This window comes from Gambusia affinis, linkage group LG13 (assembly GCF_019740435.1).
Source record: "Gambusia affinis linkage group LG13, SWU_Gaff_1.0, whole genome shotgun sequence".
In the NCBI taxonomy this organism is placed as follows: domain Eukaryota; kingdom Metazoa; phylum Chordata; class Actinopteri; order Cyprinodontiformes; family Poeciliidae; genus Gambusia; species Gambusia affinis.
Genome location: NC_057880.1, coordinates 8074821 through 8102333, shown reverse-complemented (window position 1 = coordinate 8102333; position 27513 = coordinate 8074821). Strand labels below are relative to the sequence as shown.

At 39.3% G+C, this 27513-nt stretch overlaps 3 protein-coding genes across 8 annotated transcripts; 2 read left to right on the top strand and 1 right to left on the bottom strand.

Moving 5' to 3' along the window:
• The first annotated feature begins 144 nt into the window (after positions 1 to 144).
• On the top strand, positions 145 to 5833 carry dync2li1 (dynein, cytoplasmic 2, light intermediate chain 1). 6 transcript variants are annotated; one of them, XR_006372473.1, is made up of 13 exons: positions 145 to 763; positions 866 to 989; positions 1095 to 1129; positions 1697 to 1766; positions 2294 to 2403; positions 2490 to 2679; positions 2793 to 2861; positions 3041 to 3118; positions 3221 to 3300; positions 3623 to 3693; positions 3985 to 4077; positions 4164 to 4256; positions 5699 to 5833. XR_006372473.1 is itself a non-coding variant. In XM_044135600.1 (13 exons), exons 1-13 carry the CDS (start codon positions 750 to 752, stop codon positions 5759 to 5761), a joined length of 1074 nt encoding a protein of 357 aa, XP_043991535.1. In that variant the 5' UTR covers positions 145 to 749; the 3' UTR covers positions 5762 to 5833. The 6 variants fall into 6 exon arrangements, 4 of the variants coding, with proteins under 4 accessions (XP_043991535.1, XP_043991534.1, XP_043991533.1 ...); XR_006372472.1 differs by having other exon boundaries at positions 3985 to 4089; XM_044135600.1 differs by having other exon boundaries at positions 2315 to 2403; positions 3985 to 4082.
• Positions 5766 to 17377, bottom strand: abcg5 (ATP-binding cassette, sub-family G (WHITE), member 5). Its single transcript, XM_044135596.1, has 14 exons — positions 17208 to 17377; positions 16833 to 16954; positions 16076 to 16212; positions 14412 to 14510; positions 14024 to 14156; positions 12018 to 12157; positions 11219 to 11348; positions 10902 to 11115; positions 10270 to 10475; positions 8339 to 8477; positions 8175 to 8248; positions 7077 to 7188; positions 6839 to 6951; positions 5766 to 6571 (listed from the first exon to the last, which is right to left on the bottom strand). Exons 1-14 carry the CDS (start codon positions 17375 to 17377, stop codon positions 6387 to 6389), a joined length of 1974 nt encoding a protein of 657 aa, XP_043991531.1. The 3' UTR covers positions 5766 to 6386.
• Positions 17172 to 27098, top strand: abcg8 (ATP-binding cassette, sub-family G (WHITE), member 8). Its single transcript, XM_044135595.1, has 13 exons — positions 17172 to 17871; positions 18550 to 18651; positions 18770 to 18917; positions 20060 to 20298; positions 20394 to 20526; positions 21523 to 21792; positions 21929 to 22082; positions 22951 to 23049; positions 23115 to 23314; positions 24470 to 24546; positions 24956 to 25223; positions 25345 to 25472; positions 26301 to 27098. Exons 1-13 carry the CDS (start codon positions 17827 to 17829, stop codon positions 26436 to 26438), a joined length of 2001 nt encoding a protein of 666 aa, XP_043991530.1. The 5' UTR covers positions 17172 to 17826; the 3' UTR covers positions 26439 to 27098.
• Positions 27099 to 27513: the final 415 nt, after the last annotated feature.

Sequence of the window (27513 nt, the reverse complement as noted above, 5' to 3'; positions counted from 1 at the left end):
AAAAAATCACATTTGATTGGTATGTTATTGATAAAGTTTTGAAGGCTTAAAAGACATAAAATTTCTACTGAAAAAAATCATAGTTGGAAGATGTTTTAGATATTGAAAGGTGATTAGAGTTGCAGCATTAGGCAAAGAATAAGGTTTGGAACAAGTGCCGACATATAGAACAAAACTACTGAACACAGATTAAAATGTTAAACAGAGACAGTTTAATTCAGAAGTCTAAAACTTGTGTTTTTAGTAAAAGCTGTCTGCACTTGACAAAACAATATTTGTGGAGGTCTTATCTCCAAAAACTAAATTCAGCACAGTTTAAAGCATACAAATGCTTCAACTGTTTTAAAATATAATACATTAATAATACAAAGACTTTTGACATATCCACCATATTGCACTGTTATGCCATTGTAAATGTAGAACACTAATCTACCATCTCCAATATTCCACTGATTAGAGCACATTATGAAAGAAATTTACATAGAGCGGATCCATTTCATATTGCTGTTTGTTTAAAAGAAACACACAAACCACCACGAATTGAATTTTTAGCTAAAACTAGCTACATATTTTGCAGTGTGTGGGTGTTTTTAGAATGCTGAAGCCCGCCTTTCATGCTCCAGAACGGTAGGTGGCGGTATGCACCTATAGATGGCACCCAAATCCGCCATTAACGCCAAGAAAAAGGCCGACGTCGACGTTGCTGTAGCAACGCTTGTCGTTTGAGTCCTTTCGCTAACTCTGGTTCAATGGCAAAAACGAGGTGATAATCCCAATAAGGGAATTTATTCTTGCCACGAAGCTCTCTTAGAAAGAAGAGGCTAATTCTCCGAATCGTCCTGAATTTGTTCTCTCATTTTTTCAGAGCAGACACGCTTTGGGAGCTGGCAGCGGCTGAGGTCCAGAGTCAGGAGAGTGGAGCTGGAGAGGGGGACGGAGGAGAGACGGTCTGCGAAAGGAGTGTGTTTCTGATAGGGAGCAAAACTGGGGTTGGTACAGCCTGATTACATTGTTTTCATATGTTGAAAGACAAGCTCCAAACCTTAAAATAAATCATAGTTTTATAGCTTATGAAGTCAATTCGTTTTTTTCAGGGTAAAACGTCAATTCTCCTCAGATGTCTGGAGAGGTGAGTAGTTATAGTGTCAACTATCAACTCATAATTCATCATCTGTGAAATCCAGACATTTTATGGTAGCTGCTGCCATAAAATGGGCTCGCTAACTTAGGAGAGCCTAACAAAAATACAATAACGGAAGACATATTCACAACGCAAACAATACGCTGACCTCAGGGAAGTTGTACATTTCATCAGGAGAAAGTCGTACCCATGACAAGTCATTTACACAATTTGTTCGTGGAAAAGTATTTACCTTCTTTTAAATACATTTTCATTTATAAATGATATCCGGAGCATCTCTTGCTGCATCTACAGCTTCTTTGCAAAGTGTCTGAAGCTTAGCGAGGTTGGATTGATGGCACCATTGCCTCCACCAGAGCCACCATAAGATTCCTGGATGCTTCCCTAATCCATCACTTTCCTCCTGATCTGTCTGCCTTTTCCTTGCTCTTTGTGATGCTGTTTGTTGACTAACGTTCTCCAACAAACCTCTGAGGCTTTATTTATTGTGAACAAGTTAGATTGCACACAGGTGAATTCTGCTTACCCTTAAATTTATTTCTTTTTCTCCACAAGAGATGAGCCACCAAAGCCAACTCTAGCGCTGGAGTATACGTTTGGCAGGCGGGCCAAAGGACACAACACAGTAAGGCGACCCCACATGATCTTTGATGATCTCAGACCTCTCCATGAGATTTCTAATAGGCTAAAGGAGCACAAATATTGTTTTTAAGATTGACAGATTAAAAAGTATTCCTTATATTATTTAAGTTATGTTACACTTAAAGCAATTCAAACGTATTTAGTTAATCTCCTACTAGTCCAGCACAATAAGCTCTGATTAGGGGTTCGTGTCAGCAGGTGATTGGAGCATGAACAGGGAAGCTGATGTAAAACTGAGCTAAAACTTTTTAAAGGTGAATTTGGAACTATTTCTTTTATTTTTCATTTTAAATTTATTTATGATACAAACTAAATGGAATTTTAGTGAGAAGGCTAAAAATATGTTTCCTCTTGAACTTTTATGCATAATTATTTTTTTTTTTTTTTCTCACTCAATGGTGGTGGTTTAGCATTAGGAAGATGTTCTTTCAGTTGTAGTCAGTTCACTTGTAATGTAGAAGTCATGTAAGTCTTTACAGATAACCAGTTACTTGCCTGGTGTAAAACCAGAGCTCCTCTTTCCTCTTTCAGCCCAAAGATATAGCCCACCTGTGGGAACTGGGAGGGGGAACTTCTCTCTCGGACCTCATCCAGATCCCCATCACTCCAGACAGTATAAGGTTGGTCACTTATTGCCTTATTATTGTATTTAAAGCTTCTTGGTCATAAAGAAGCAGTGTGATCCTGAATGCGTGGTTTTTCTCAGGTCTCTTTCTTTTGTGCTCGTTCTGGACCTGTCCAAACCCAACGCTCTGTGGGGAACCATGGAGAAACTTCTGAATGCAGCTCAAGCTCATGTGGAAAAAGTCTTTTCTGAGGCACAGAAGTCCAAACCTGGAGGCAAACGGCAGAAGGCTGCTCACCCAGCAGCTCGGGTCTTACCAAAAGATTACCCGGTACGGGCAGAGATCATTGTGATTTTCCGTTTTTGTTTACTTGATGTTTGTATGTTTAATGCTGGCTTTATTTTCATATGTACATCTGAAGGTTTAACTTCATCTTTCAACAGGACAGAGAGCTGATCAGTCCTTTTCCTGTTCCACTGCTCATCATCGGCAGCAAATATGACCTCTTTCAGGTAAAGCACACAATTTAACTGCTCTACATTGCCTGGACAGTACGTCTATTGTTTACTGCTTTCAGTTAAAGTGAGGTGCGTGCATACAATGAAAATTTCATCTCTTGATAAATTACAAGCAGTCTGATCTAGTTGGTGTGGCAGATTTAAAGGGAAAGTTTTTTCTATTTATGTTGCAGGACTTTGACTCTGACGAGAAGAAAGTTATTAGAAAAACCCTCCGTTTTCTTGCCCACTATTACGCAGCCTCTCTGATCGTAAGTGAACCCCAGCAGGCTATCTGTACATATGCGGTTTGATTTCCATCTGCTGTTAAGCTGCTTTCATTTCTGTTTCTTTCTGTCTGTTCTTTGTATTAGTTCACTAGCATTAAATCAGAGAGCCTCATGTCTAAAACCAAGAGCTTCTTCTCACATCTGGCGTTTGGTCTGGACAGAGGGTGAGGAGCAAATGACCAATTAATGCAAAGAGATTTCATTATTTAAGAGGAATTTTGTATGAAATTGTCGGATATAAAGAACTTACATGGGAATCTTTTAAGTAGCTTTCTAATCAGAAACTCAGAAGTTCTGAAATGATCAGCATCTACTGCAGCAGTTCATATCCTTTTATGAACGCTCTCATTTAGATTTGTTCAAACTCTTTTTTTTTTTAGTTGTTGATATTAGATTCGGAATTATCTGTTGTCTAAATAAAAGCAAAGAAGAATTATAATAGCAACATGTTTTGAGTTCATTTTTTTTTTTCTTTTTTACAATCAGGAAAACAGTTTCCTGTGACTCAGGTAAACCTCTCATCATCCCAGCTGGCTCTGACTCTTTCAGCCAAATAGGTGAGCAACAGCACCACCTACTGTCCAAACGACGCAACACATTTAAAATAAACCAGGACTGCTGTGTGCCACAAAAACAAACACTACATGATGAAACATCCGCAGATAAACTTATTCAGATTTGCCACATAAAAACCACAAACTGAACTGAGATACTAAATTAAACAATATTTCAATAATAGTCTAATTTTATTGGTATGCACCTGCACTTTTTAAAGGAACTGTATAGTTTGTTTGGATGTAGAGGATTGTGAAAATATTGTGTTTAAAATAATCTTTCCTGATATTTAGGGTCGCCTCCTTCAACTGACATCGACATAACGTCTCTACATGCCAAAAACCCAAAGGATCTGTGGAAGAAAGTGTACGAGCGAGTCTTTCCCAGTGAGGTAGCAGGTAGCTTCTCTGTTTCAGCTCACATACCAGAACATAAATGTTTTCAGTACATGGGAACAACCGTGTTTTCCCAGAGCCACAGTGAGCAGAGAGAGCTGAAAGATCCAGCCAAAGACCCACAGTACAGTGAGCCTCAGATTGATGCAATGAGAGCACAAAAAGATCAGGTAACACAACTTTAACACTTACACACTCGGTTGTTCAGAGTTAAATAGTTGTCGCTACTGCAGTAAAACACTGAATAAGGCTGATTGTAGACAGACAACTGTAGATAGTGGGCAATGTTTGGTCTCTGTGTCCCTGAACTTTGTAATCCATATCCAGGAAAGCAGGTATTAACAGACAATAAGTAACAAAATAATTTATATAAAGAAATTAGAAGACAGGTATGACTTGATGTTAGTTATAAAGACTGCATTTAGAGAAGAAGTTTTTAATAAACTTAACTTTTCTGCTTTCTTGTTTTTCTTTCTCTCCGCATTTTACAATGAGGTTAAGACTTTTAAGCACGACTTCTTGATTTCATGGCACAATCTACTTTATATAAAATATGAGCGGTTAATGCTGAGTTGGAGAATTTATTTTTACTAAAGTATTCAGGTTTTGAACGTTAATAATTACGGTACATAATTACCAAAGGAGGTTTAATTCAAGACCATCAAGAACAACTGGAAGTAGAGCAAAAGATTCAAGTTCAAACATATTTATGAAGCATAAATTACAGAGAAAAGCAGCAGAACAAAAATTATCAGCAAAAAAATACCATAACTACTAAGACACAATCATGTATTTTAAGAAAGAAACTAGTTTGTTAAAGAAAAACACATCCACACATTTTAAATTATACAGTGTGGCGTATTTACTCAATGACTTCACAGAATCTTTACTCGCTTTGTAGTCTAAAAATGATCTCACATAATTTTGGCAATGATAACATAAATAAGACTCAGATTTATCCTCTTTTCTAAACGTCGCACCATCGGCCAGCGCTCTAAAGTAACCTTGTGCCCTGCAGTAGCCTGGCCTTTCGGTGATGCTTTCATTAACAAAACTGTAATAATATCCTGTAGTTGTAAAAGCTGATACTATCTATCTTCTCGTCAACGTGCCATGGTTCCACTGTGGCACTTGAACTACAGTGACCTGCTATGAATCACACTCTGCTCTCTCCGACTGACTCTTACCTGATAACAGCTCATTATTTCCTGGAACTGAAGCATTCAGGATGTGGCTGGTCTGAGCAAAGAATACACAAAACTTATTTTGCAAAAGCATTAAAACAGAGGGACAGTATTGCTTTGTCTATGAACTGCACTGTGGGAGCATTTTGTCTACATCAAAAAATTTAAAATATGAAAAAGGAATTGATGAGGTAAAATTAAGTCAAATGAATAACATCAGTTTGATATTTTTTTACTTTGCCTTGTTTGCATTTATTTAAGTGAGTCACATGTTGCTGGATTGAACAATATGTGTTTATTTTTCATTATAGTCAGAAAATGAGAGAAAAATGCATATTTTTAAATTGACCTCACACCAGATTATCTTCAGAAAACAAACAATTATGTCTGTATTTTTTTATTTTTTTTTGTCTGAATCTGTTTTCCAGGAGTTGGAGCAGTACAAAAGAAATGCAGCAAAGTCATGGAAAGAACTGCAGCTGGAGACGTAACACATAAATTTGTTCCACACATGCAACACTTTATTGTGTACATATAATAAACATTTTGCTGTATTTATTTAACGTTTTTTTACAGGCTCTTTTCTTTCTTTGCAATATATGCATTATTGGTTAATTAAACTATTAAAATGAGTTTTTCTAAAAACAAGTTACAACAACTTTCTATTATTTAAAACATTCTTTACAGTAAGTGAAAAAAATCATATTTTTCTGACAGCATTAGGTATTTATTGTAACTTCAAAGTTACAGTGACATTCAACCAGTGCTGTCTTTTCTGTCTCCAGTGTCAATTTCAAGAAATATATATATATAAAAATAATAAGTCTAGCTTAAAAAAAATTTAAGTGCTGGCAGAAATACTAAGATAATGTGCAAGTTTTATGTGAAGACTAACAAGAACATCTAAAATGAGCAAATGTTTTTCTATCTTCACATGACTTCACATGTTTTTCTATCTACCTTGAAATTAGATTATTTAAACTTATTAGCCATCCTAGTCATGATTATAGCAGACTGCACAGTTACAGTAAACCATGACAGAAATACAAAAACCGAACCACAGAAGAACTGACCGGCATGCCAGAATCAAGGCACATCAGTGGAAAGGTTTCCTTTTTAGTGGCGGATGAGTTTATCCCTGATCCTGAAGCTGATCACTCCCATCACAACCAAAGCAGGGAGGAAGGAGTAGAGGAGAACAAAGTCTAGTGTGTACCGCGACAAAGCACCGGGATAGCCCATGTCAATGATCTGATCCCCTGAAGTGATCACACAGGCTCCTGGTAAGGATTTGGTTCCGTCTGGAATAACACGAAACAGAAACCATCAAACTCAGATTAGGAGTCCTTGAACATTGAACTCATTTTTTAGCAACATCAAATGTCAAAGTTGTAAAGGATCAGCAAAACACAACAAAACAAAAAAAAAACCACATATACATGTAAAATGTTTGTATGGTGTCAGTTAGCAAAGGGAAGCACATTTATCTGCCTACGAAACATTAGGAAACACCAATAATGTGTTTTAAATCAAGTCTGTCAATAAAAAGACCCCAAGAAGAAACTTACTGCAGTTGAACTCCAGATCGAGGAACTCGGTGACAATGAGAAGTTCACAGCTGTATTTCTGGAAAGTGAGGTAACTGAGCCACTGAAATACCACCGGCATCTGCTCTGTGCTTCTGTAGATGTGAAGGGTCAACCACGTTTAAAACGTACAAATCAAATATCTGGGGTTTTTTTAAAAAAAAAAAAAGGATTTGACTTCAGATGTAATAAAATAAGGTTCCGGTGGGGTTCGTCTAACCTGAGGAAACCAGATCCCACCAGGATTCCTGCAATGTTAAGTAAAGCCATCCCAGTATTGACCATGTTGGGGTCCTGGACCACTCCTAGCAGAACCACCGTCAACAACTCCCCTGAGGAACAGGTTGTGGATTTAAATACACACAGGAAAACAAGTCACTTAAAATGGTAAAACTTGAGAACATTGTCTTTTTAAATTACACCTATGCACTGTTAATAAAACACCAACATTACTAATACGCCTGTCAAAACATAACGTTTTCCTCTCTCATCTGAACCAAGCTGTGTTTCAGTTGTTTATTTCTAATAATTCATATAATTTTTTACAGCTTCTATAAGCCCAAAAATTTTGTTTCTTTGAATACTAGAATAAAAACAGCAAGTTAATTAATACATAAATGTGTTGCTATAGCATGTACAATCGGGATAAGTCAAATAGGTAACTGCTGAAGAAACCAGGTGTTCACAGATTGCTGAATTAAGGCACATTAATGGAAAATGTAGTGGAAGGAAAACATGTACAAACAAAACATGGCAAAACAAGTGCCAAGTTTATCCAAACTTCTGCATTAGACAAAAGCAAAAAAACATTTTTTTTTAAATATCTCCCTTTTTATTTTTTTCTTTTAATTAATAACAATTATTATTTTAGCAAATATTAATAATTTTTAGGTCTTTAATTTATTTTTTTTCTAATTTAATTTCAGAAAGTAAGAAAAAAACAGGCCACATGTCTTTACTAATACCTAGTTTCAAATGTATATTATTAATTTCACACATTTATTTATGTTATATATGTAATAACCTTCATTTTCCATACATATGTCTTAAGTGAATAATTATTATCTTGTTTGCACAAAAGTGTAACTCCCAAAAAAAAAAAAAAACAACACTCTCCCCACATTAAATTTCACATTTTGAGTAGAATTAACAGAATACATGAATTGTTCAGTGATACCGAAATTGATTGACTGGCATCCGTATTTCTGTCTTCCAAGATGATGCACAGACAGAAGACAGTGGGTCTAAAAACATGTTCTGGAGCAAATATCTACGTAAGACAAAATGTCTAATTATAAGCATCCTCTTATCAGCTCACCTGTTATATGGGGAACAAGAACCACAGCAGTAAAACACAAAAAGCGCCACATGTCCGGGTGCATCCCCACCGTCCTGAAAAGGGGAGAACAGACGGAATTAAGAGTTGCTGTTTTACACAACACTCATTGAGCGCTTGATGAGGATTCATTTGCATCTACCCACCAATAAATAAAGGAGCTGAAGATGACGACACTCAGGACGCTGAAGGGCAAGATGTGGACAATGTAGGCCAAGAACATTTGCCATTTACTGTACAGGCCGTCCTGGCTCTCCTGATCGCTGATGGCTCGCAGCGCGGGGACTGTTGGGGAAGAAAAGCAAAGTGACAGCTTCATGAGTTCAGAGTTCTGATACTGACCCTCCAAAAAGTCTCAGAAACAAAAATGGGGATCCTAGGAAAGAGTGGGGACATTTGAGTAGAGTTGTAAAGTAAAGAAAGAAAAGAACATTTATAACCTTTCATTGCCTACTTTTATTGTTGGTCATTTGCTCCATTATTAATAACTAATTGTGTGAAACTGCTAAATCCCCTAAATAAATCGAACCGATGAGCCGATTCTGAATTCTTTTCCAAGAACTCAGTCCACCTAACTCAGTAAAGTCTTTACTTTACAACATGCAGTTCAGTGTAATATCTTTTCAGCAAATTTCAAGGTCAGTCTGATAAAGCAGTCACTACCTCTGGCTGCGACCCCTGCTCAATTTAGTGTTTTATCCTACCTCTTATCCTCTTTATCTGATATCTACAGCCCTAAAGCTTATGTTTTAGACTCGGCCGATAAGCAGCAGATACTTAGCTAAAAGAGCAGGACCAATCAAATAGAGCTGTTTAGATAACTGTCTATAATCTAGAAGTGACGTGAAATTTAAGATTAATAGTAGACAAACAAGAAATTGTTTAACTAGAATGTTTTGTGCTTTTTATTGAGGTTTTATTGAACATATCAGCCCCCAAAATACTCACATACATGAGTTAAAACATAATCTAGACTAGGCCATACTGAGATTGTAGGATTGTAGGTTTGTAGGTTAAAGTTCACTGAGCCGGTGGTGGAGAAAAAGGTTCATTACCCTTTAAGCATTAATAGCTAAACACAATCAGATAAATCACAGAGAAAGGGTCCACCTTTTCAGTCTGTCCTGCCATCTGGTTCACTCCTGACTTTGAACCGCAGCTGGGAATGACCTCTGAGGTGACCCTGTGGCATGAAAACGCAGCGGACACTTTCACCACTGGAAACCGCATGCGTCTAAGTTATCTGCCCAGAACGTCCCACGGATGTGCAATCTGTCTGTACTCTGGGGGAAATTTGAGGGATAAATCAGCACTTTGACGTTTCTGACATGCTCTCTGCACTGTTTTTGAACAATTTGTGCGGCAATAGAAGCCGCACTGCTGTGAACGCTGCTGTCAGCACGAAGCGCCAAAGTAACATCCTGAAGCAAGCCACTACACAACACTTTGTACATCTACCTTCCACCTGGTCTCAGCAACAGATTTACCTCTACAGCCATCTTGTTTGCAAGTATTGCAACTTGATGTACAAATGAGATGATGGCAAGTTGCTGTCTTCTGGTAAATCTCTCAAAGGTCAGCATCGAGTCTGATTTAATCCTCGTTTGGTTTGGGCAACACATTAAAAACATCACTCAGCTAAACTGGGCACTGTGCCCAACAGCTGGATCAAACAATGACCTGTTTACTTTTTCTATAAAGTGAACACATGTTGCATCATGTTCGACACAGGTAATAACTTAATTAGATCCCTGCAGCAAAACTTCAATATATTTTTATGCCGTTTCATATGATAGTCCAACACAATGTAGTACCCAACTGTGAAATTGGAGGACAATAGCATCATACCCATAATCCCACAGTAGAACTAAATTACTTATCTTTTCATTTTACCATTATGTACCACTTTATGTTGGTCTGTCAAAGAAAATCCCATCAAAATCCCATTAAAGCTTGTTGCACCATGACATAAACCGAAAAATAAGCTTTGTAAAGCCGCACAACAAGTACAATTGTGGGCTTGCTGACAATAAACCATGAGTGTTAGAACATGTAAATATGGTGTTGGTGGACTCACAGAGAGAGACAGCATTGAGCATGCCAGTATAAGGCGAAGCAGCCACACACTGATAGATCATTCCTATTCGGTCCTGCACTGCACCCTTGGTCGGATCCATGTCTAGATGGATGACGAAGAAGGCCACAAAGAAACCATAGATCAGGTTCTGGGACAGACGCATGATCACACCAATCCTGTCTCTGGAGAGGTTTCGGACTGTTCGCCTAAAAGTAAAAAAAAAAAAGCACACATCAAACACAGCTGTCAAGACACGAAACTCGTTATTGGTATAAAGCAGTGGTTCCCAAAGTGTGGGGCGCGCCCCCTAGGGGGGGAGCAGTGCCATTGCAGGGGGAGAAGCGGTGTGGATGAATGAAAAAAAACAAAAACAAAAACTGTTCCACAAACGTGTTTCACTGTAAAGATGGTTTGTAGTTTTGTTGCAACCTGAAATGTGAAATAAACTTCAGAGGAGTTTGAAAACAAAATATGTGTATAGGTTTTTGTCTGGTTGAACGATGTGTGTGCCCAGTTTATTTTCTTTTTTCTCTTTGGGGAGGAGATTTTGTTGTAATCCATAGAGGGGCCCAGAAGAAAATCTTTGGGAACCACTGCTACAAAGAGTTCAAGCTGCAGTAAAGACTACAGACCTAACCAGAACTCCAAGCTTGGCAGCGCAGTTGGGTGACTCTTTGTTCTTGAAGGGGATGGCAAGTTTGTCTGAGATCTGCAGGCTCTGCTCCATTTTGTCCAGCATGTTCTGGTAGATGGTCGACCTCTGATAGGACGACGTGATCTCGTGCATCCGACTGAAAGTGGCGGCCTCCCTCTCACTGCTGCGCGTGTCCACAGAGGTGAAGTCGACTGTTTGACATCAAACAAGTTTTTAACGTCTGCTGCTGTACATGTATGGTGTTCTGTCACTGTGCTACATTTGTACTGAAATGTTGCCCTGTGTTATTGATACCGTAGATATCAAAAGGGTTGCAGTACTCTGGGCACTCATATCCACACTGGCTGAAGAAATCCACCATTTCCGCCGGCTGACCACAAAACACCAGCTCTCCCCGACTCATTATGGCGATCCTGGTGAACACCTGGCAGGTCAACACACACGAGAGCAGATTTCCTCACAATTAACATTTATGCAAAAGTATTTCCATCCCTAGATTTTTATTTGTTTCTTTTTTTACCTATCGACTTGCGATAGGTCAACACGAACCTTTTTGTCTAAACCTCATGGGAGCAAACATTTCAATGCCCTCTTTGTCTTCCATAGAGTCAGAAAATAGTGCATCATTTTTAAATTAGAGACAAAGGATTTCTGATTTTCCATATTTTTTTGGAAAGAAAAATTTGAAAACTGTGGCATGGATTGTTTCTCTAGAGGCAATTCATAATAGAAGGATTTTCCAGATCTAGAAGCTGATATTTTCTGCTCGTTTTCTTTTTAAAATAGCTCCATTTCAGAAGTTTCTTTGTCTTCTGAAGGTCACTTATAGTTTATCTTTGGACTTTTTGCTGCGTTCCACCATCCAGAACAGATTCAAACCAGTCCTCTTTGGTTCATTTTAATTTTAATTTTACAATGCAAGAGATTCCTCTGTTTTCTAACAACCAATAAATCACCCTTTTTTCCACTTCCTTTTGAGGGGATACTCGTCAAACACATTCCCAACAACTTCATCACCATAAAGTTACTTTCACGAACCCATCTGACCCAAGACTTTCAGTAACTCCACTTTGCTTTTCATCCTAAAACTCACCCTGAAGAGCTCCGAGCGTGGCTGATGGATGGTCACTATGACGATGCGGTTCCTCCTAGCCAGCTCTGCCAGCAGCACCACGATCTGATTGGCCGTCATGCTGTCCAGGCCGGTGGTTGGCTCGTCCAGTAAGATCACCCCTGCAGGAACACCATCCCAGTGACCTCATCACTGTCACACACTGAAACTCTGGGCACAAGTTAAAGATTGGACAGCGACTCCTCCTCACCCAGGCAGAAAACTTTCAACAGCACTTGCACTTAAAGTGGCACTTGCAGGCCTCTCTGTAGGTCCAACTTAACTTGGAAAGATAAGTGAGTTCACTCTTCTTTTTTTTTCTAGTTAATTACTCTAATTAGAACAATTAAAAGATTGCCTCTTTGCATTATGAAAGCAGGGTGGAATTAGTAGATGCTTTAATTGTGAGATTAATTCATTTCCTGGTTGATTGGAGAGGCAGCGAATGGGAACTTCTCATTACTCCGACTGTGACTCTCTGGGAATGTGTGTGTTCATGGCCAGTTAATCCTGAATGAGGACGAAGACCCTCAGGTCTCCCTGGAGCAATACAGACCTGATAAAGCGCACCTATGAGGAGCACACACACACACACACACACACTCAGAGGTGGGTCTGTGCTCATTTCCCTCATGGTGTGAGAACCTGGTCCTTTAATACTCTTCTCAATCACCCCATCCCCTTTCCTGTCCTTTCCTTATCTCGGCACCATTTAGATTCTTTTGTTTTATTCAAGAGGGATTTTGAAACTCTTGGGGTGAAACACGGGTCATTTATTGAACTCCTGTCATTTCACACTAAAGTTCTGCGTTCTGTCTTGTTTGCATTTTGTAGTTTATGCATTTAGTGCGACTGGAAAATGTAAAAGAAATGCCTTAATTACAACATTTTGGTGAAATTTTCCAATCTTGTCCTGTCTGCTCGGTTTTCTCTTGTAATTTCCAGATGAATTGTGCCTGTATAGTTCATTTCTAGACACTTTGTAAAAAGATATTTTTCTTATTACTAACTAAGCTTTTCTTTTTTTTAGTTCAGTTAGAATGATTATTTACTGAATGCAAGAATAATGAAAGAAAGAATCTCTAAAGAAGTTATTCTAAAGTCAGATGTTTTTATAGACTAAGATTATTATACTTTTAAACAATTTGGAAAATCCCAGGTAATTATGTCCTGGCTAAATAATAAGCTTCCAATAGGTTCATTTACAAAGCCTAAGTTAACTAAAGGCCATAACCACAGTCTATGTGTTTTAAGATAGTGACTCAGTGCTGGTTTGTTATCATGGAAAATCAAATAAATGTCGCAAATATTAATAAGAGAATTGTGGGCCTTCAAAATTCATACAGGGAGAACAAGTCATTACTCTTAACAGTCTGGTAATGTACATTTTCTCTAGCAACAGCAGCTGAAACGTGCAGCTCATTGGTAATCACAATCTCAGAATAAATAAGCTAAACTAGCTAAGAAGCTTGGCTTTAGCGTTAGCATTGATGCTAAAGTAGCTAAAGTTGGATGCAAGCTTACATTCTGGCTACAAAAGAGTGTTTTCTCTTTTATAACTCTTAGGACTGTTTTTAAATTTTAATAAGTTAATGTGCTATCAATAATAATGTCCAGATAAACATACTAGCTCTATATTTAGCACAGACAACTGAACTAAAATCTTTATTATCAAAATGCGGTGGAGAATATATTACTGAAACAAACTGGTTAGCCTTGTTATTATTGAATCATTGTTGAACATTACATTTAAAAACAAATGTGTTTGATTAAAGTTTAATTAAATTGTATGGTTTATTTTTAAAACCTCTCAAAATTCATTTTTATGTACCCCTCCCCCCCCCCCATCATTTTAATGGATCTGGGATTCACAATTTGAAGAATAATGTCTGTAATCACAATTAAAATGGCCGCAGACCTCAGAAAACTTTTTCATGGATAAAATGTCTGCAGCTCATCTCAGCTGCTTCCGAACAGGAGAAACTTACGTGGATCCTGGAGTAACTGGCTGGCGATGGAGACCCTCCGTCTCTCACCGCCAGAGATCCCAGGGAAAATTCGACCTCCAATAACACTGTGCGCCACGTGACTGAGACTCAACTCGGCCATCACTGCCGACACCTACATGTGGACCACAGGTCAAGGTCGGTGAGCAGTAATTACCACCAAGGTAGACTGGTTATCAATGTAAGATATCATTTTGTTTATTAAAGGGAAATACGTTTTGCTTTTCTCGGGATCAAAATAAAAGAAATACCAGAATATTAGAGTTGATCTCTAACAGAGGCCTACAACCTTGTTTCAAAGATCATTAGCAAAACTTCTTTGTTTTGCTCAAAGCAGAGAAACCCGTAACAGTGGACAGAACGCAGAAACCTTTTTCTTGATGGCCTCCACTGAGTGTTTCTGCAGGGCCAGCTGGGCAGTGTAAGTCAGGGTCTCCTCCACTGTCAAATAACTCAGCAAGTTATCACTCTGAAAAACAGACAAAAAAATAAAAACAATGCAATGCTAATTTTAACTTCTGATAACTTTCAGTGGAAAACATCTAGAGAATACAAAATAAAATCAATTTGCATCAACTATACGTCAAACTTGATATCCATTTTCACATCAGTGAACTCAAATGAACATTTCATGGCTTTTCATGATTTGATTTTGATCTGATTTGTTTATTTCAAACAGGGTTTTTTTTGTTTTTTTTAAACAAGCAATCAGTATGGCAGAGAAAACATGTGCATACATAACCAAGAACAAAATAATCTGCTTACCACCACTTTTCTGTTTGAGAAGGAGTAGGAAGAAGTGGAAACTTATTTAATCCTACTCCTTATCTCAATTTAATGAAATATATTACTTACCGTCTTAATAATTATCAAATATTTGTAGTTAAAACCATGTCATGATATTCATGTCCCTGTTCAGGTCCCAAAGAAGGACATTTTTATGGAACAGAATAAACATTTCCAAGAAACATTCAATAGATCTGTTCATAATCATTCACATATACTTTTTTAATGTAATATTTAAATAATCAAGTTTTCCTATGCATATAGCCTTGTTACACACACACACACACACACACACTTCAAGCAGCAGGACCTGCTTCAATTAACACATGGCTCGCCACCCGGTCCCAGTCCTCTTTATTGTCTCCTCCGAATGACTTTAATATCAGGAGCTCATATCACCTCCTCATCTGCGGCTTAGTGGAGGAAGTTAATGACGAAGCTTAGAGAGCAGAAAGCTTTGCTATCAGCGAAGGGGAGAGAGACGATTTTGAAATGAAGCAAAGCCCGTTTTTAAAACTACTGTTTTTAATTCAAGCTTTGGACACACATGAGCACCTCTCATTGAGAGATTAGGAGCATGAGGAGGCTATCAAGGGTCTTGAGTTAATTTCATAAAGCGGGCAGGGCGGCCTGTTTGGAGATTTTGCCAAAGTGTGAGTGTCTTTGTGTTCGTGATCTAAAGTAGTGGGGCAGTACAGAATCCTCCTCGGTAAAGTTGTGTAAAAAGTCCCCCGAATAAACTCAGCTCTTACTCAAGTAACATATGCTCGTATTGTACCTTTTATTTGATTACATTTCTGAAAATACTTCAGGAAAATCGCTAGTGCTACAAATATTGCTTCTCCTGGTGATTCTTATTGTACCTTTTAAAGTTATTCAGAGTGTCTGTCAGCCATTTTATTAGTAATTCATCATTTCCTATTTCTAATAAGTCTGTGACAGAGAGGTAAATATATACACACCACTGTTCAAGATCAGAAAGACACGAAAACATGCCCCTCAATTAAAGCAGATGTGAGCCAAATACAAAATCAGTTAATGGCAGAAAAGGTTATATTATTGGTATTTTAGTGTAATCCGGACAGATTCGACATGTTGCACTTTATTCTATTTAAGTAACAAGAGAAAGAAAATGTTTACATTTGAGGTTTCCTCTTCCCCAGGCTCATTTTGAAAAATATGCAGGTTCCAGTTTAAATTCAGTAATCAGAAATGGCATGATCTGATTTTTTATATTTTATTTTTTACCTGCAAGACATAGGAGAAACAGTCCTGATATTCTTCTCTCTTCAGCTTTCTGCCGTTGATGAAGACCTCACCCAGCAGGGTGCCGGAGCTACCGATCCGGCCAGCAATGGCATCCAACAGTGTTGTTTTCCCCGAGCCTTCACGATGCAGAATTAAAACACAATCATGGACAATCGCCACAAACTGACTCATTTGATGCATGATTCGAGCATATTGGCACAACCGGAGCTGAAGGAATGAACTGCACCCTGTTCAGGCCCGTATTTCTGTTCCTGATGCTCAGAAAGAAAAGGGAACAAGACTGGAAGAGATTTTCTTTTTTTCTATGTGTTTTAGCGAAGAGATTCCAACTTCCAATTATACTCATGTCATAGGAGTTTCATAAATCTCAAGCTAATTTACTGATTAGTTTGACATTTTAACACATCTCTGTTTAGGTTCAACTACTTTTGGTAGTTTAGCTTCCTTGGAAAACAGGGAAAACGCATGAAGACCCACAACGAGCTGCATGGCAATAAAAGAAGGAGGAGAAGAAGAAGAAGAAGAAGAAGAAGAAGAAAGACAAATGTAGCTTTTTTCCTTCCTCCAAGTGGTCATGTTGTCTTTTCATATTATTAAAAAATTATAAAAATAATATAATTGCAAGATTACGTTAGAAAGTGACTGAGTTTGTCTCACTTTTCCAGATCTGATGGGGGGGGGGGGGGGGAAACCCCCGGCTTTGACTGAACTCTGCTCTTTCGACCTGCATACGAACCTGAATTACCCAGAATGCCCATGATCTGCCCACTGTCTACGTGGAAAGAGACATCATTGAGGATCTGACGGGTCCACCTCTTCCTGCAGGAGGGTAAGTCCCACCATTGTCCAACTCGCTCACTAAAACAAACACATAGAGACATGCATGAGCCATTTTCTATCTGCGGTTTTATTTATTCATCCCACACCTGCCAATAAAGCGCTGAAATAATTCTTGCTTTAAAGACAAACACTACAAATTGTCTGTTGTTTATTAAAAAAATGGGAGAATTATTCATGTGATTTTAATCTGAAAGAACCTGCACATATTCAGTTTTTTTGTTTTTTGTTTTTTTTTAGTCCAAACGCAACACCGTTTGCACGCGGCGTTTACCTGACAGTGTAGGAAACGTTTCTGACACCGAGACAACAGGACGGCTCCGACCTCCCCTCTCCGCCGTCCCTCCACACGTCCCTCTTCGCCTCGGACACGAACTTGAACGACCCCGCAGCTTTCGTCTCATCCCGTGGCTCCGCCGCCTCCAGGGAATAAAATCTGTTCATGTCTCCGATCCGACTCCGGCTCCAAGACGACAACCGGACATCGATCTGTTAATAGGCCTGACTGTGTTTCTGTGCTGCTGTGTCAGTGGTGTCCCTCGGAGCCATAAAATAAAATAAAAAAATAAAAAAAACACGGTTAATACCTGTTATCTCTAAGAACTTTGATCTGGAGTTGTGCAAAGACAAAGAAAGGGGGAGGAAAAAAAAAAAAACTCAGACAGGTTAAGTCCATTCACAGACTCCAAGTCACTCGACAGACCTCACATCATGAGGCTGCGTTCACGAAAGCAATAAGTTGCGGGACACAGCGGCCGATGCACCGACACGACATGAACTCGGATGGCTTGAAAAAGAAGGAGCTTTCAGAGGAGATCTTCAGCTGGACTGGAGTTTAACAGGAAAACAAACAAACAAACAAACAAACAAAAAAAAGCTAAGCTTGCTTCATCATGGACACAGAAACCGGCATCAGACACATAAACAGCTTTTCACAGGTCAGTCAGGACAGAAAAATCCAATCTCTTTCTTAAATTTCAATTTAATCCCAAATTTGATGTTGATTTACTTCCCAATCTTATTCGATTTGGTTTCCTTCTAACTATTGATCAAAAGCGGGTTTTTTTTTTGCTGTTTTTTTTTTAAAAGAGCACCTTTAGGGTTATTTTGTATGAGTTGACTGCTCAAATGTCACACATTGTTCAGAACTTTGCAGTAGTCTATTTACTATTAAACACTTGATTAAAAACGGCCAACATATTTGTAAGTTGACTTCTGGCCCACAGCAGGTCTTTAGCAACTATTTACACAAAGACACAAACAGATGCATGCGAAAAGTACACACAATGTGTCCTCAAGCTGAAACACACAACAGACTGAGTCTAGAAGACTGTCAGATTTGAATTAAACAACAACAGCCTGTCTTTGCATGCATAAGTTGAGAAACATTGAGAAGATGAAGCAGAAATCTATTTAGATCATTGAAATTTTGCAGAAATAAACAAGGAAAACTAGGGAAAATGAGATTTAAAGAGTTGTATCTGCTTCTTTGCAGACTAGCGACATAGATTTCAAAACCGTCCTGTAGTCGTTACATGAGTTACGAAACATTAAAAAGTGTATCTATGTATATTTATCTACATGTGTACATCTGATGGTTGCCTGCTTTGTGACAGCACACAGACACAGAGTTGTTCTCGTCTGACGAGGACAGCAGCCTCTACTTCACCTACGGCGGAGAGTGCAATGAGCTGGAGGTCACCAACCTGCACTATGAGGTTCACCTCTTAAACTGTTTTCACCTTTTTATTGACGCTTGTCGTCTGGGCTCTTGAACATGTCTAAATCTTTGTTTTATTTTATCTATTTATTTTATTTTATTTATTTTTTGTCCAGGTGGACACATCGGCTCAGATTCCCTGGTATGAGAAATTGTCCGAGTTCAAATTGCCGTGGGAGGTGAAAGGGAACAAGCAGACGGCCATCAACAACCTGAGCCTGCGAGTCCGCAGCGGACAGATGCTGGCGGTCATCGGCAGCTCAGGTGACACAGCAACACGCTGGGAATTGAAGTCATCTTTCTAATCACAGTGTAGACCGCAAGGCCTTTTTTGTTGTTGTTGTTGCTTATTCCACCTTTCTACCAGAGCTGCAACCCTGGGGCACTACGCAGTGCAACAGTGGCTTCTAACAGATTATTAATGATCTTGTTTGAACTGAATTTTCTTCACCTGGAGTTATCCTGTCTTGCATTTCAAAAGTTACTGAATAAACAAAAAGTCATAAAAAAAGAGAAAAAAAAGGCATCAGTCCATGTAATCTTTAATGTGATTTATTGCTATTTTGCTAAAAAATAAATATAATTTGTTTAACTTATAACTTATAACTTAGTCAATCACTTTTTTTTATACTTAACAGAGATATGAATACTTATGAAAACCATAAGTATTCATATCTCAGCGTGTTTTATTGAGATTTTATGAAAGACCAGCACAATGTATTTCATAATTATGAAATGGGGTAAAAATAAGACGTGTTTTTTTTTTTTTTTTGATTGGGATTAAATATGGGGCAATCCTGGAAGAAAAATGGTAGAGATGGAAGGAATGGTGCAGAGTTTTCATTGCCCAGTTAGAGTTCAGACATATATCCATTTGAGAATCTTACATCTGATGTCCACAAACACTTTCTGTGCAATCTGCCTGAGCCTGAGCTATTTTGCAAAGAACAGGGAGAATGTCAAGCTTTAGACTTTAGAAAACATTGCATCTAGAATGTTGTTCAGTCTCTAGATGTGCTTATCAAGTAGATATGAACCCAAAATAATTAACAGGATTAATTGTAGCAAAGGTGGTTCTAAAAAGTATTTTGGGGGGGGGGGGGGGGGGGGGGGTAGCTGAGTGTAAATCCATGCCACACTTTTCAGATTTTCAACTGTAAAAAAAAAAAAATAAGTAGAAAGCCACGTCTCCTGTTTCTTTCAATTTACAGTTACAAACTACTGTCTGTTGGCCTGTCACATAACATCCAAATAAAACACATAAAAAAAAAAGAAGAAAAATCAATATGTATGAAATGCAGTCGAAGATACTTCGGCAGCAACGTTTTCTTCTACCTTTGAAGGTTTTGAGTAGCAGATCTGGCTTTCTGTGCTCTAACTGTGCCGTATTTTTACACACTTCTAAGGCTGTGGGAAGACCTCCCTGCTGGACATCATAACTTGCCGGGACGAGGGCGGCAGAATGACCTCCGGTCACGTCCTGATTAACGGGAAGCCCAACACGCCGCAGCTGGTGAAGAAGAGCGTCGCTCACGTTCGCCAGGACGACCGGCTCCTCCCTCACCTCACCGTGCGGGAGACCCTCTGCTTCGTGGCCAAGCTGAGACTCCCGTCCCACTTCTCTCAGGCCCAGAGGGACCAGAGGGTGAGCCGGGCCGCTTCGTATCGTCACCTGAAGTAAATAACAGAGAAGACGGCCATGTTTAATGAGCGAAACCGTGACTCCTGCTGCTGCTGCAGGTGGATGATGTCATTGCAGAGCTGCGGCTGCGGCAGTGTGCGCACACCAGGGTGGGGAACAGCTACGTGAGGGGGGTTTCTGGAGGGGAGAGAAGAAGAGTCAGTATAGCTGTTCAGCTTCTCTGGAACCCTGGTGAGAGAAATCAAACCTTTAACATCGTATTAAACGCTCCGACTTTCTGTTTAACAATTATTTAAAGCACAAAAATCTCTCTTTTTTTTGTATTATTATTAAATTTAGCTGAAATTGACATTGTTTCAGGTGGCATTTATTTTTCTGCATGTTTACAGAGGGTTTACAGGCTGTGACTTTACCAAGAAACTTTTACTTTTATGGGGAAACTATGGAAACACTTTTTTTTAAACTGATGTTAATAAACCAGCGTAAATCGTTTTTTCTTATAGAAAGGTTTAGCTTTAAGAGCTACATTCAATATTTCAGGTATAAGTTACTTCAGCAGTAAGAGTTTTTTTTTTTTCCTAGTTAAACACAATCTATCCATATTAAATCTGTTGTGATAAATTCAGCCTTTTGCAAACTGGTGAAAGTGCTGCCATGTTTTGACTTCATATGTTTTTACTCTGTTTCACTTTTTTTTAAACAGTTTTGGCCTTCAAGTCTGATTAGATCAGCATGTTGAACATGCTTCAGTGCGAAGGAAGGCTTGAAAAAGTCAGTTTATTGAAAGTAAATGAAGTAAATGTAAATTACTGAGATGTAAAGCACTTTTTAAATTTGTAATTACTTACCGACGACGTGCGAAGATTTGTTGTTGTAGTTAGACCTGCAGGTGATGACGCAGAAGGTGGGGAGCGTAGACTTAAAAGGTTACTGAGGGTTCCCTTTAGGGTCAAGGTTCAGGTTAGGGGCGAGGCTAAGGCCTTGTCATAATCAAATAAATGTATATTTGTTATCTACACTAACGGTCACTGTAGAGTGATAAGAACTTAGAAGTTTTCTATGGAAGCTTTAAAAAAGGAAACATCCATTCAAAAAATATATATATTTTAGCGCCCCCAAAGCTTTCGGCCCTGAGCTACTGCCTCGTTAAGACCCCTCCTGAAACCCTGGACAAAAGGGACACAAATCAATTTATGCAGACACTGATCACATTTCTTTTTTGTTCAGGTATTTTAATCCTGGATGAGCCCACCTCGGGTCTGGACAGCTTCACAGCCCACAACCTGGTCATAACCCTGTCCCGCCTGGCCAAGGGGAACCGCCTGATCCTGCTGTCGGTCCACCAGCCTCGGTCAGACATCTTCCAGCTCTTTGACCTCATCGTCCTGCTTTCTTCTGGGTCAGCTGTTTACTTCGGTGCGGCTCGCAACATGGTTCCTTACTTCACCGCTCTCGGGCACCCCTGCCCACGGTACTGCAATCCCTCCGACTTCTATGGTTAGTCTGAGCGTCCAAAACTTCACTTATTGGCTTTTTTAGCGTAACTTGTGATCAGAAATGTAGTGGAAACATTTCCAAAGAATGGCCTTGGAAGCATTATGTGTGTTGCTGAAAAGGGTCTGTTTTTGTCCAGTTGATCTGATCAGCATCGACCGGCGCAGTCCTGAGCGCGAGGCCGAGTGTTTGGAGCGGTCCAGACTTTTATCTGAGCAGTTCAAGGAAAAGGTTCAGGACAGCGACGACCACATGTGGAAACCAGCTGAAACCAGTGCGGCGCACACAGAGAGGTAGGCACGCTCTTATTTGGGAAACGAAGGGCTGAAGGAAATCTTGTAGCTTAACAGAACAAAGTCTGGGTCATTCTGCATTTATCATTTTTCATTTGTCCTCCCCTGTGTTTCGGGTCAGAACCAGCTTTGTGGTTGCAAACTTTAACAGCTCTCTTTGGCAGGGCCGGTCCTAGCTGGTGGAGCATTGGTGCCCCTGGGCCTACATGCTCCACCAGGACATCATGTAGATAACCATGGAGACACTCAAAATTTACTTTAATATTTCATTTAAAAACAAGCGAGAGAAACAAGAATAATACTTTAAACACACATAGCAAGGCATAAACATACTGTATGCAATACAAAGCAGTTAAAAGTACACAATACAAGTACAAACAATAAATACGGCAGAAAATAAATACAAGTAAAATAAATCTAATGTATTTTTTATTTTTTTATTTATTTTTTTTATTTTGCGGCGCTAGTGGCTTGTATTTTTTGTGACAGTAGGCAGACAGGAAAGAGGTGGGAGTCGAACCCACAACGTGAGGCGTGCTAACCACCTGCGCCACCACAGCACTTCTTTTAAAGAAGACAGATTATGCTGCTGTAGTTCAACACAAATTAGTTTGCACAAGCGTTATAAAAAGTCCCGTGCTCTGTAAAATAATTACTTTTCATACTTTTCAAAAAGGTACAGATTTAACTGCAAAGTTGTGTATTAGTGTGGCAGCTGATGCCGCCCAGCAGGAGACGCCGCCCTGGGCGTCTGCCCACTTCGCCCCTATCAGAAACCGCTGGTGCTCCTGGGACGTGTTTCAAGGCTTTAAAGGATTGTCATGGATGTCTTTACAACATAACCCTCCTGCCTTGATGTCCTCTGCAGCGCTCAGCAGCCGAGCAGAAACAGAGCAGAAGTCGTTAATATTTCCAGAGATCGGAACGAGCTGCCTGGTGAGCTGCAGCAGTTCACCACCCTCATCAGGTGAGGCCACGCATCCTAGAATCCCCGGGAGGGGCGGCGGGACACTAACCACCACTCTCCCTCAGGCGCCACATGTACAACGACTTCAGAGACCTGGTGTCCCTGTTGGTCCGAGGCTTCGAGGCCCTGCTCATGTCCCTGCTGGTCGGATTTTTGTACTACGGGGCCGGGGAGGAGCGGCTGAACGTCCAGGACACCGTGGCCCTCCTCTACATGATCGGGGCCCTGACGCCGTTCGCTGTGGTGCTGGACGTCATAGCTAAATGTAAGCATGTGGATCCCTCACGTGAAACGTAAAGTCCCATTTTACTGTTCAAATGATGCGCTACAAGCAACGGGAAGCCGGGTGGTCTTGGTTTAAACGGTTTCATCTTAGTGTTTTAAAGCACAAAATGCTGCGAGAAAAACTTTCACTTTAATGAAGAAAGAGGGAATGTTTATTGATTTCACTTTTAGTAGCATTCCTTAATTTTTCTTTGCAATCTAGCCAGAAATCTGACTAAAAGATCTTTGCGTTAAACATTGTTGAAAACAACTTTGTGATTTTTAATTAGCATTTTTTTCCAGTAATGACAAATGAAAACGTAATATAGTGAGGTAATTATTAAATTCTGTGGTCAATGTTTAATTTATGTAAATTTTCTGATGTAATAAAATAGATACATGTGAAGCAATTAATCAATAATGTGATTATTGATTAATTCCAATATAAGCAACATGTTTTCCATTAAAAATATTTTCTTAAAGCTCAGAAATCAAGTAAAACAATAGATTTTTGAATTGCTTAGAGTAATCATTACCACGTTTTGAGAAGATTTTTTTAAAGATAAAATTAATACGTTTTTCAAAAGAATCATCACTTCTTAAAACTTATCCAAGACCGCCTTTATTTCTCAAACTATTACTTTACAATTTTTGCAATGAAAGGACTAGAAAAGCTAACAGGGAAGTTTAAAACTTATTTAGTGTCGGAAAGACTTGGTGGAAATCTTCTCCCTTTGTAGCTCCTGGTGTAATTTAACCATGGTAGAAAAAAAATAAAATAAATCTGCTTCCACTTTTTTCACACTTGCATAGAAACATCTAATCTCTCACGCAGTGACACTGCAGGGCGACCAGACCCTCCATCTCATCTCACTAATCGGCCAGAACAAGAAAGAAAACTGAAGAATAGTAAACAAAAATAAAACATGAACAAAACACACAACTAAGCAACATACCAATTATAAGAGTTAAATGGTTAGTAGACAAGCTGCAGGTATGCATTTCTTACATAATCTTCTCTACACATAGTGGTGTTTATCCAAACACAGCATGTGTGGGATAAATTCATATCTAAATCTAGTTTAAAACGGAGAAAGAAGAAAAAAAAAAAACTTGAACTCTGACCTGCAGCCTGACTGAGTGACGTTCCCTGCAGGTCACTCGGAGCGGGCCATGCTGTACCACGAGCTGGAGGACGGCATGTACTCCGTCACCTCGTACTTCTTTGCCAAGGTAAACATTCACGCAGTCGTGAAGAGATGCCCTCTCTCTCCTGTAGGGGTCACTGTTGCTCCATGAGCGCTTCGTGCCGTTTCAGTGCTGGAATGTGAAACGAGAGCCACTGTATGTGAGCAAGGATCAACACTTGTATCCATTTATATATATCTATATAGATATCTCTCTCTCTCTCTCTCTCTCTCTCTCTCTCTCTCTCTCTATATATATATATATATATATATATATATATATATATATATATATATATATATATATGTATATATATATATATATATATATATATATATATATATATATATATATTTATATATATATATATATATATATATATATATATATATATATATATATATATATATAGTGTTGTATGTATTTACTGAACAGACCATCTGGTGTCCTCCAGGTGCTGGGGGAGCTGCCAGAGCACTGTGTGTTCACCCTGGTCTACGGTTTGCCCATCTACTGGTTAGCGGGTCTTAACCAGTCTCCGGACCGCTTCCTGCTCTTCTTTCTGCTGGTGTGGCTGATGGTCTACGGCAGCCGAGGCATGGCTCTGTTTGTGGCCGCCGCATTGCCCACCCTGCAGACGTCGGCCTTCATGGGCAACGCCTTGTTCACCGTCTTCTACCTGACTGGAGGCTTCGTCATCAGCCTGGAGAACATGTGGCTGGGTGAGGAGGAGGCGACAGAATCGTCGTCGTCGGCGATGGCGTTGGGATGTTAACGTGATGAAATGCTTCCGTTTCATCATTGCCAAAACATGTGATGCTGATGTTTGTTTCCTCTCGCCAGTGGCCTCGTGGCTCTCATACGCCTCATTCATGCGTTGGGGCTTCGATGGGATGCTGCAGGTGCAGTTCAGGGGCAATAAGTACCCGGTCACCATAGGAAACTTCACCTTCAACATTGACGGCATACATGTGAGTAGGAACGCCGCCGCATTCAGACTGCGCGCTTAAGATGGCGACACAAAGAAGGATTATTCTGACAGTCAAGAAAATCATGGACAACCCCCAACGTCCTTTTCATGAGACTGTCTTGGGGAAACAATGTCTTCAGTCAGAGGCTTTTTCATATTCACTGTAATATAGACTGCTACAGGAGATATTTCCTGCCAACAACCATATCTGTCTACAATAAATCTTTGACAAACTTGAATTAATATGAGTTACAACAACCTTTTATTCCCCTTTGGGATCAATAACGTACTTTTGAAGTTGAATGTACAGCTTTGGAGCAAAACTGCTGACTCAGACTCACTGGGCTGGCCGATACAAAATTTTAACACGGTATTTTGTGGAAATATTGAAATAGCAATAAAAGTGACAATAAGAACTATTTATTACTTTTCTTTTAGGTAACTGTATGCCATCACTTTTAGGTAACAGTGATGGCATGATAAACAAATACTGCTCTTGAAAAAACACTCCTACTGTAAAACGCTTCTTTAGGATACAAGTCGCATAAAAGAGTGATCCGAGTCACTAAACTGCTCACAGTAACTGCATTTAATCCTACTTACCAATTAATTATACTTTTATTGAGCACAGGAGAAAACTCATAAAATCAAAAATTCAGATTTGTCATGATAAATCAAAATGTGTCATGGTAACAATAAATCAAAATTCCCACGATAAACAATACGATAAGCGCCCACCGCTACATTTACAATTAAAGCCTCTTAATTAGCAGATGAGGAGCTTAGAAAGGTTAGAATAAGTGGATAAAGTCGTGTGTTTGTCCTGCAGGTGGTGGAGGCCATGAAGCTGAACCAGTACCCCCTGTTCTCCTGCTACCTGGTGCTGGTGGCCGTGTGCGTCAGCTTCATGGTGCTCTATTACGTCTGCCTGAAATTCATCAAGCAGAAGTCCAGCCAGGACTGGTGAAAACAAAGAACCTCACATGTCCGCACACTTTTATTTTTTATTTTATTTCATTTACTCCACATAGGATTTTTTATTTTTTTGTAAAAGTAGACGCACGTTCGACTGGCTCGACACAGAACATTCAGGGTTATGCTGTTGTTTTTCATGTCTGGGTGCTAAAGTTGAGAGGAAAAAGTTTTGCGAAACAGTGTTTGAAATCTTGAATGTAACTCTGTACGGTTATTCGAGTAGCTTCTGTTTTTGCTTCTTGCTGCGAGATAAATGAGTTGTTTCTGTACCACTGTGTGCTGCTGGATGGCAGCAGAGTACCGCAACAACTTCCAGATTTATTTTTTGCTTTTCCTTCCCTCTTGGAGCGCTACCTTGGCAGATATCCCATCTGCGGCTTTTGCTTGTTCCATTTTCTAAAAGAGCTTTATTTGTTTGTTTTTGTTTTTTTGTTTATGGGAGATTTTTAAGCTTACTGTAACAATGTATGTAGAGCAGTAAAAACTAGTCTAGTGCAGATTTCCTCAGTCACCCTAAAATCTTGTACGTTTTGTGTAGTTGTTATGTAAGGTGGATGCTTTTGCACTGGTGCAAAGGCTAAAAGGTTGACTGTTAAACCAACAACTGCAGTTTGAGTCCAAATTAAGAATTAAATCAAATTGCTCAACTGAACTGTGTGTGTATATTTGTGTGGGGCAACATCTGCAGCATCTATCCTCTTAAAAGATGTCCTGGCTGACATTAGAGAACGTTTTTTTTTTTTTAATGTACTCTTAATGACCTCAAGCAGCCCCAGATCTTCTTTGGAAACAGCGGGTTGTGTTATCTACGCTTGCCCTTTGACAGCGCCAACAACTTATATGACACGAAACAAAAATATGAGGGCGGAGCAAAGAATGCCGAGTAGAGAGAAGAGGGGTCAGAGTGTGAGGCGTCTTAAGATAGTCCGGTGAAGAAAGGTCATCGATAGCAGGACATGTTTTCCAAACTTTTAGAAACTCTGACAGTAACAAAAACAACAATATACAAGATAATTTGTTAATGAATTTGTCAGGAATTTCCTCTTGCAGCAGACGGCGTCCCAAAG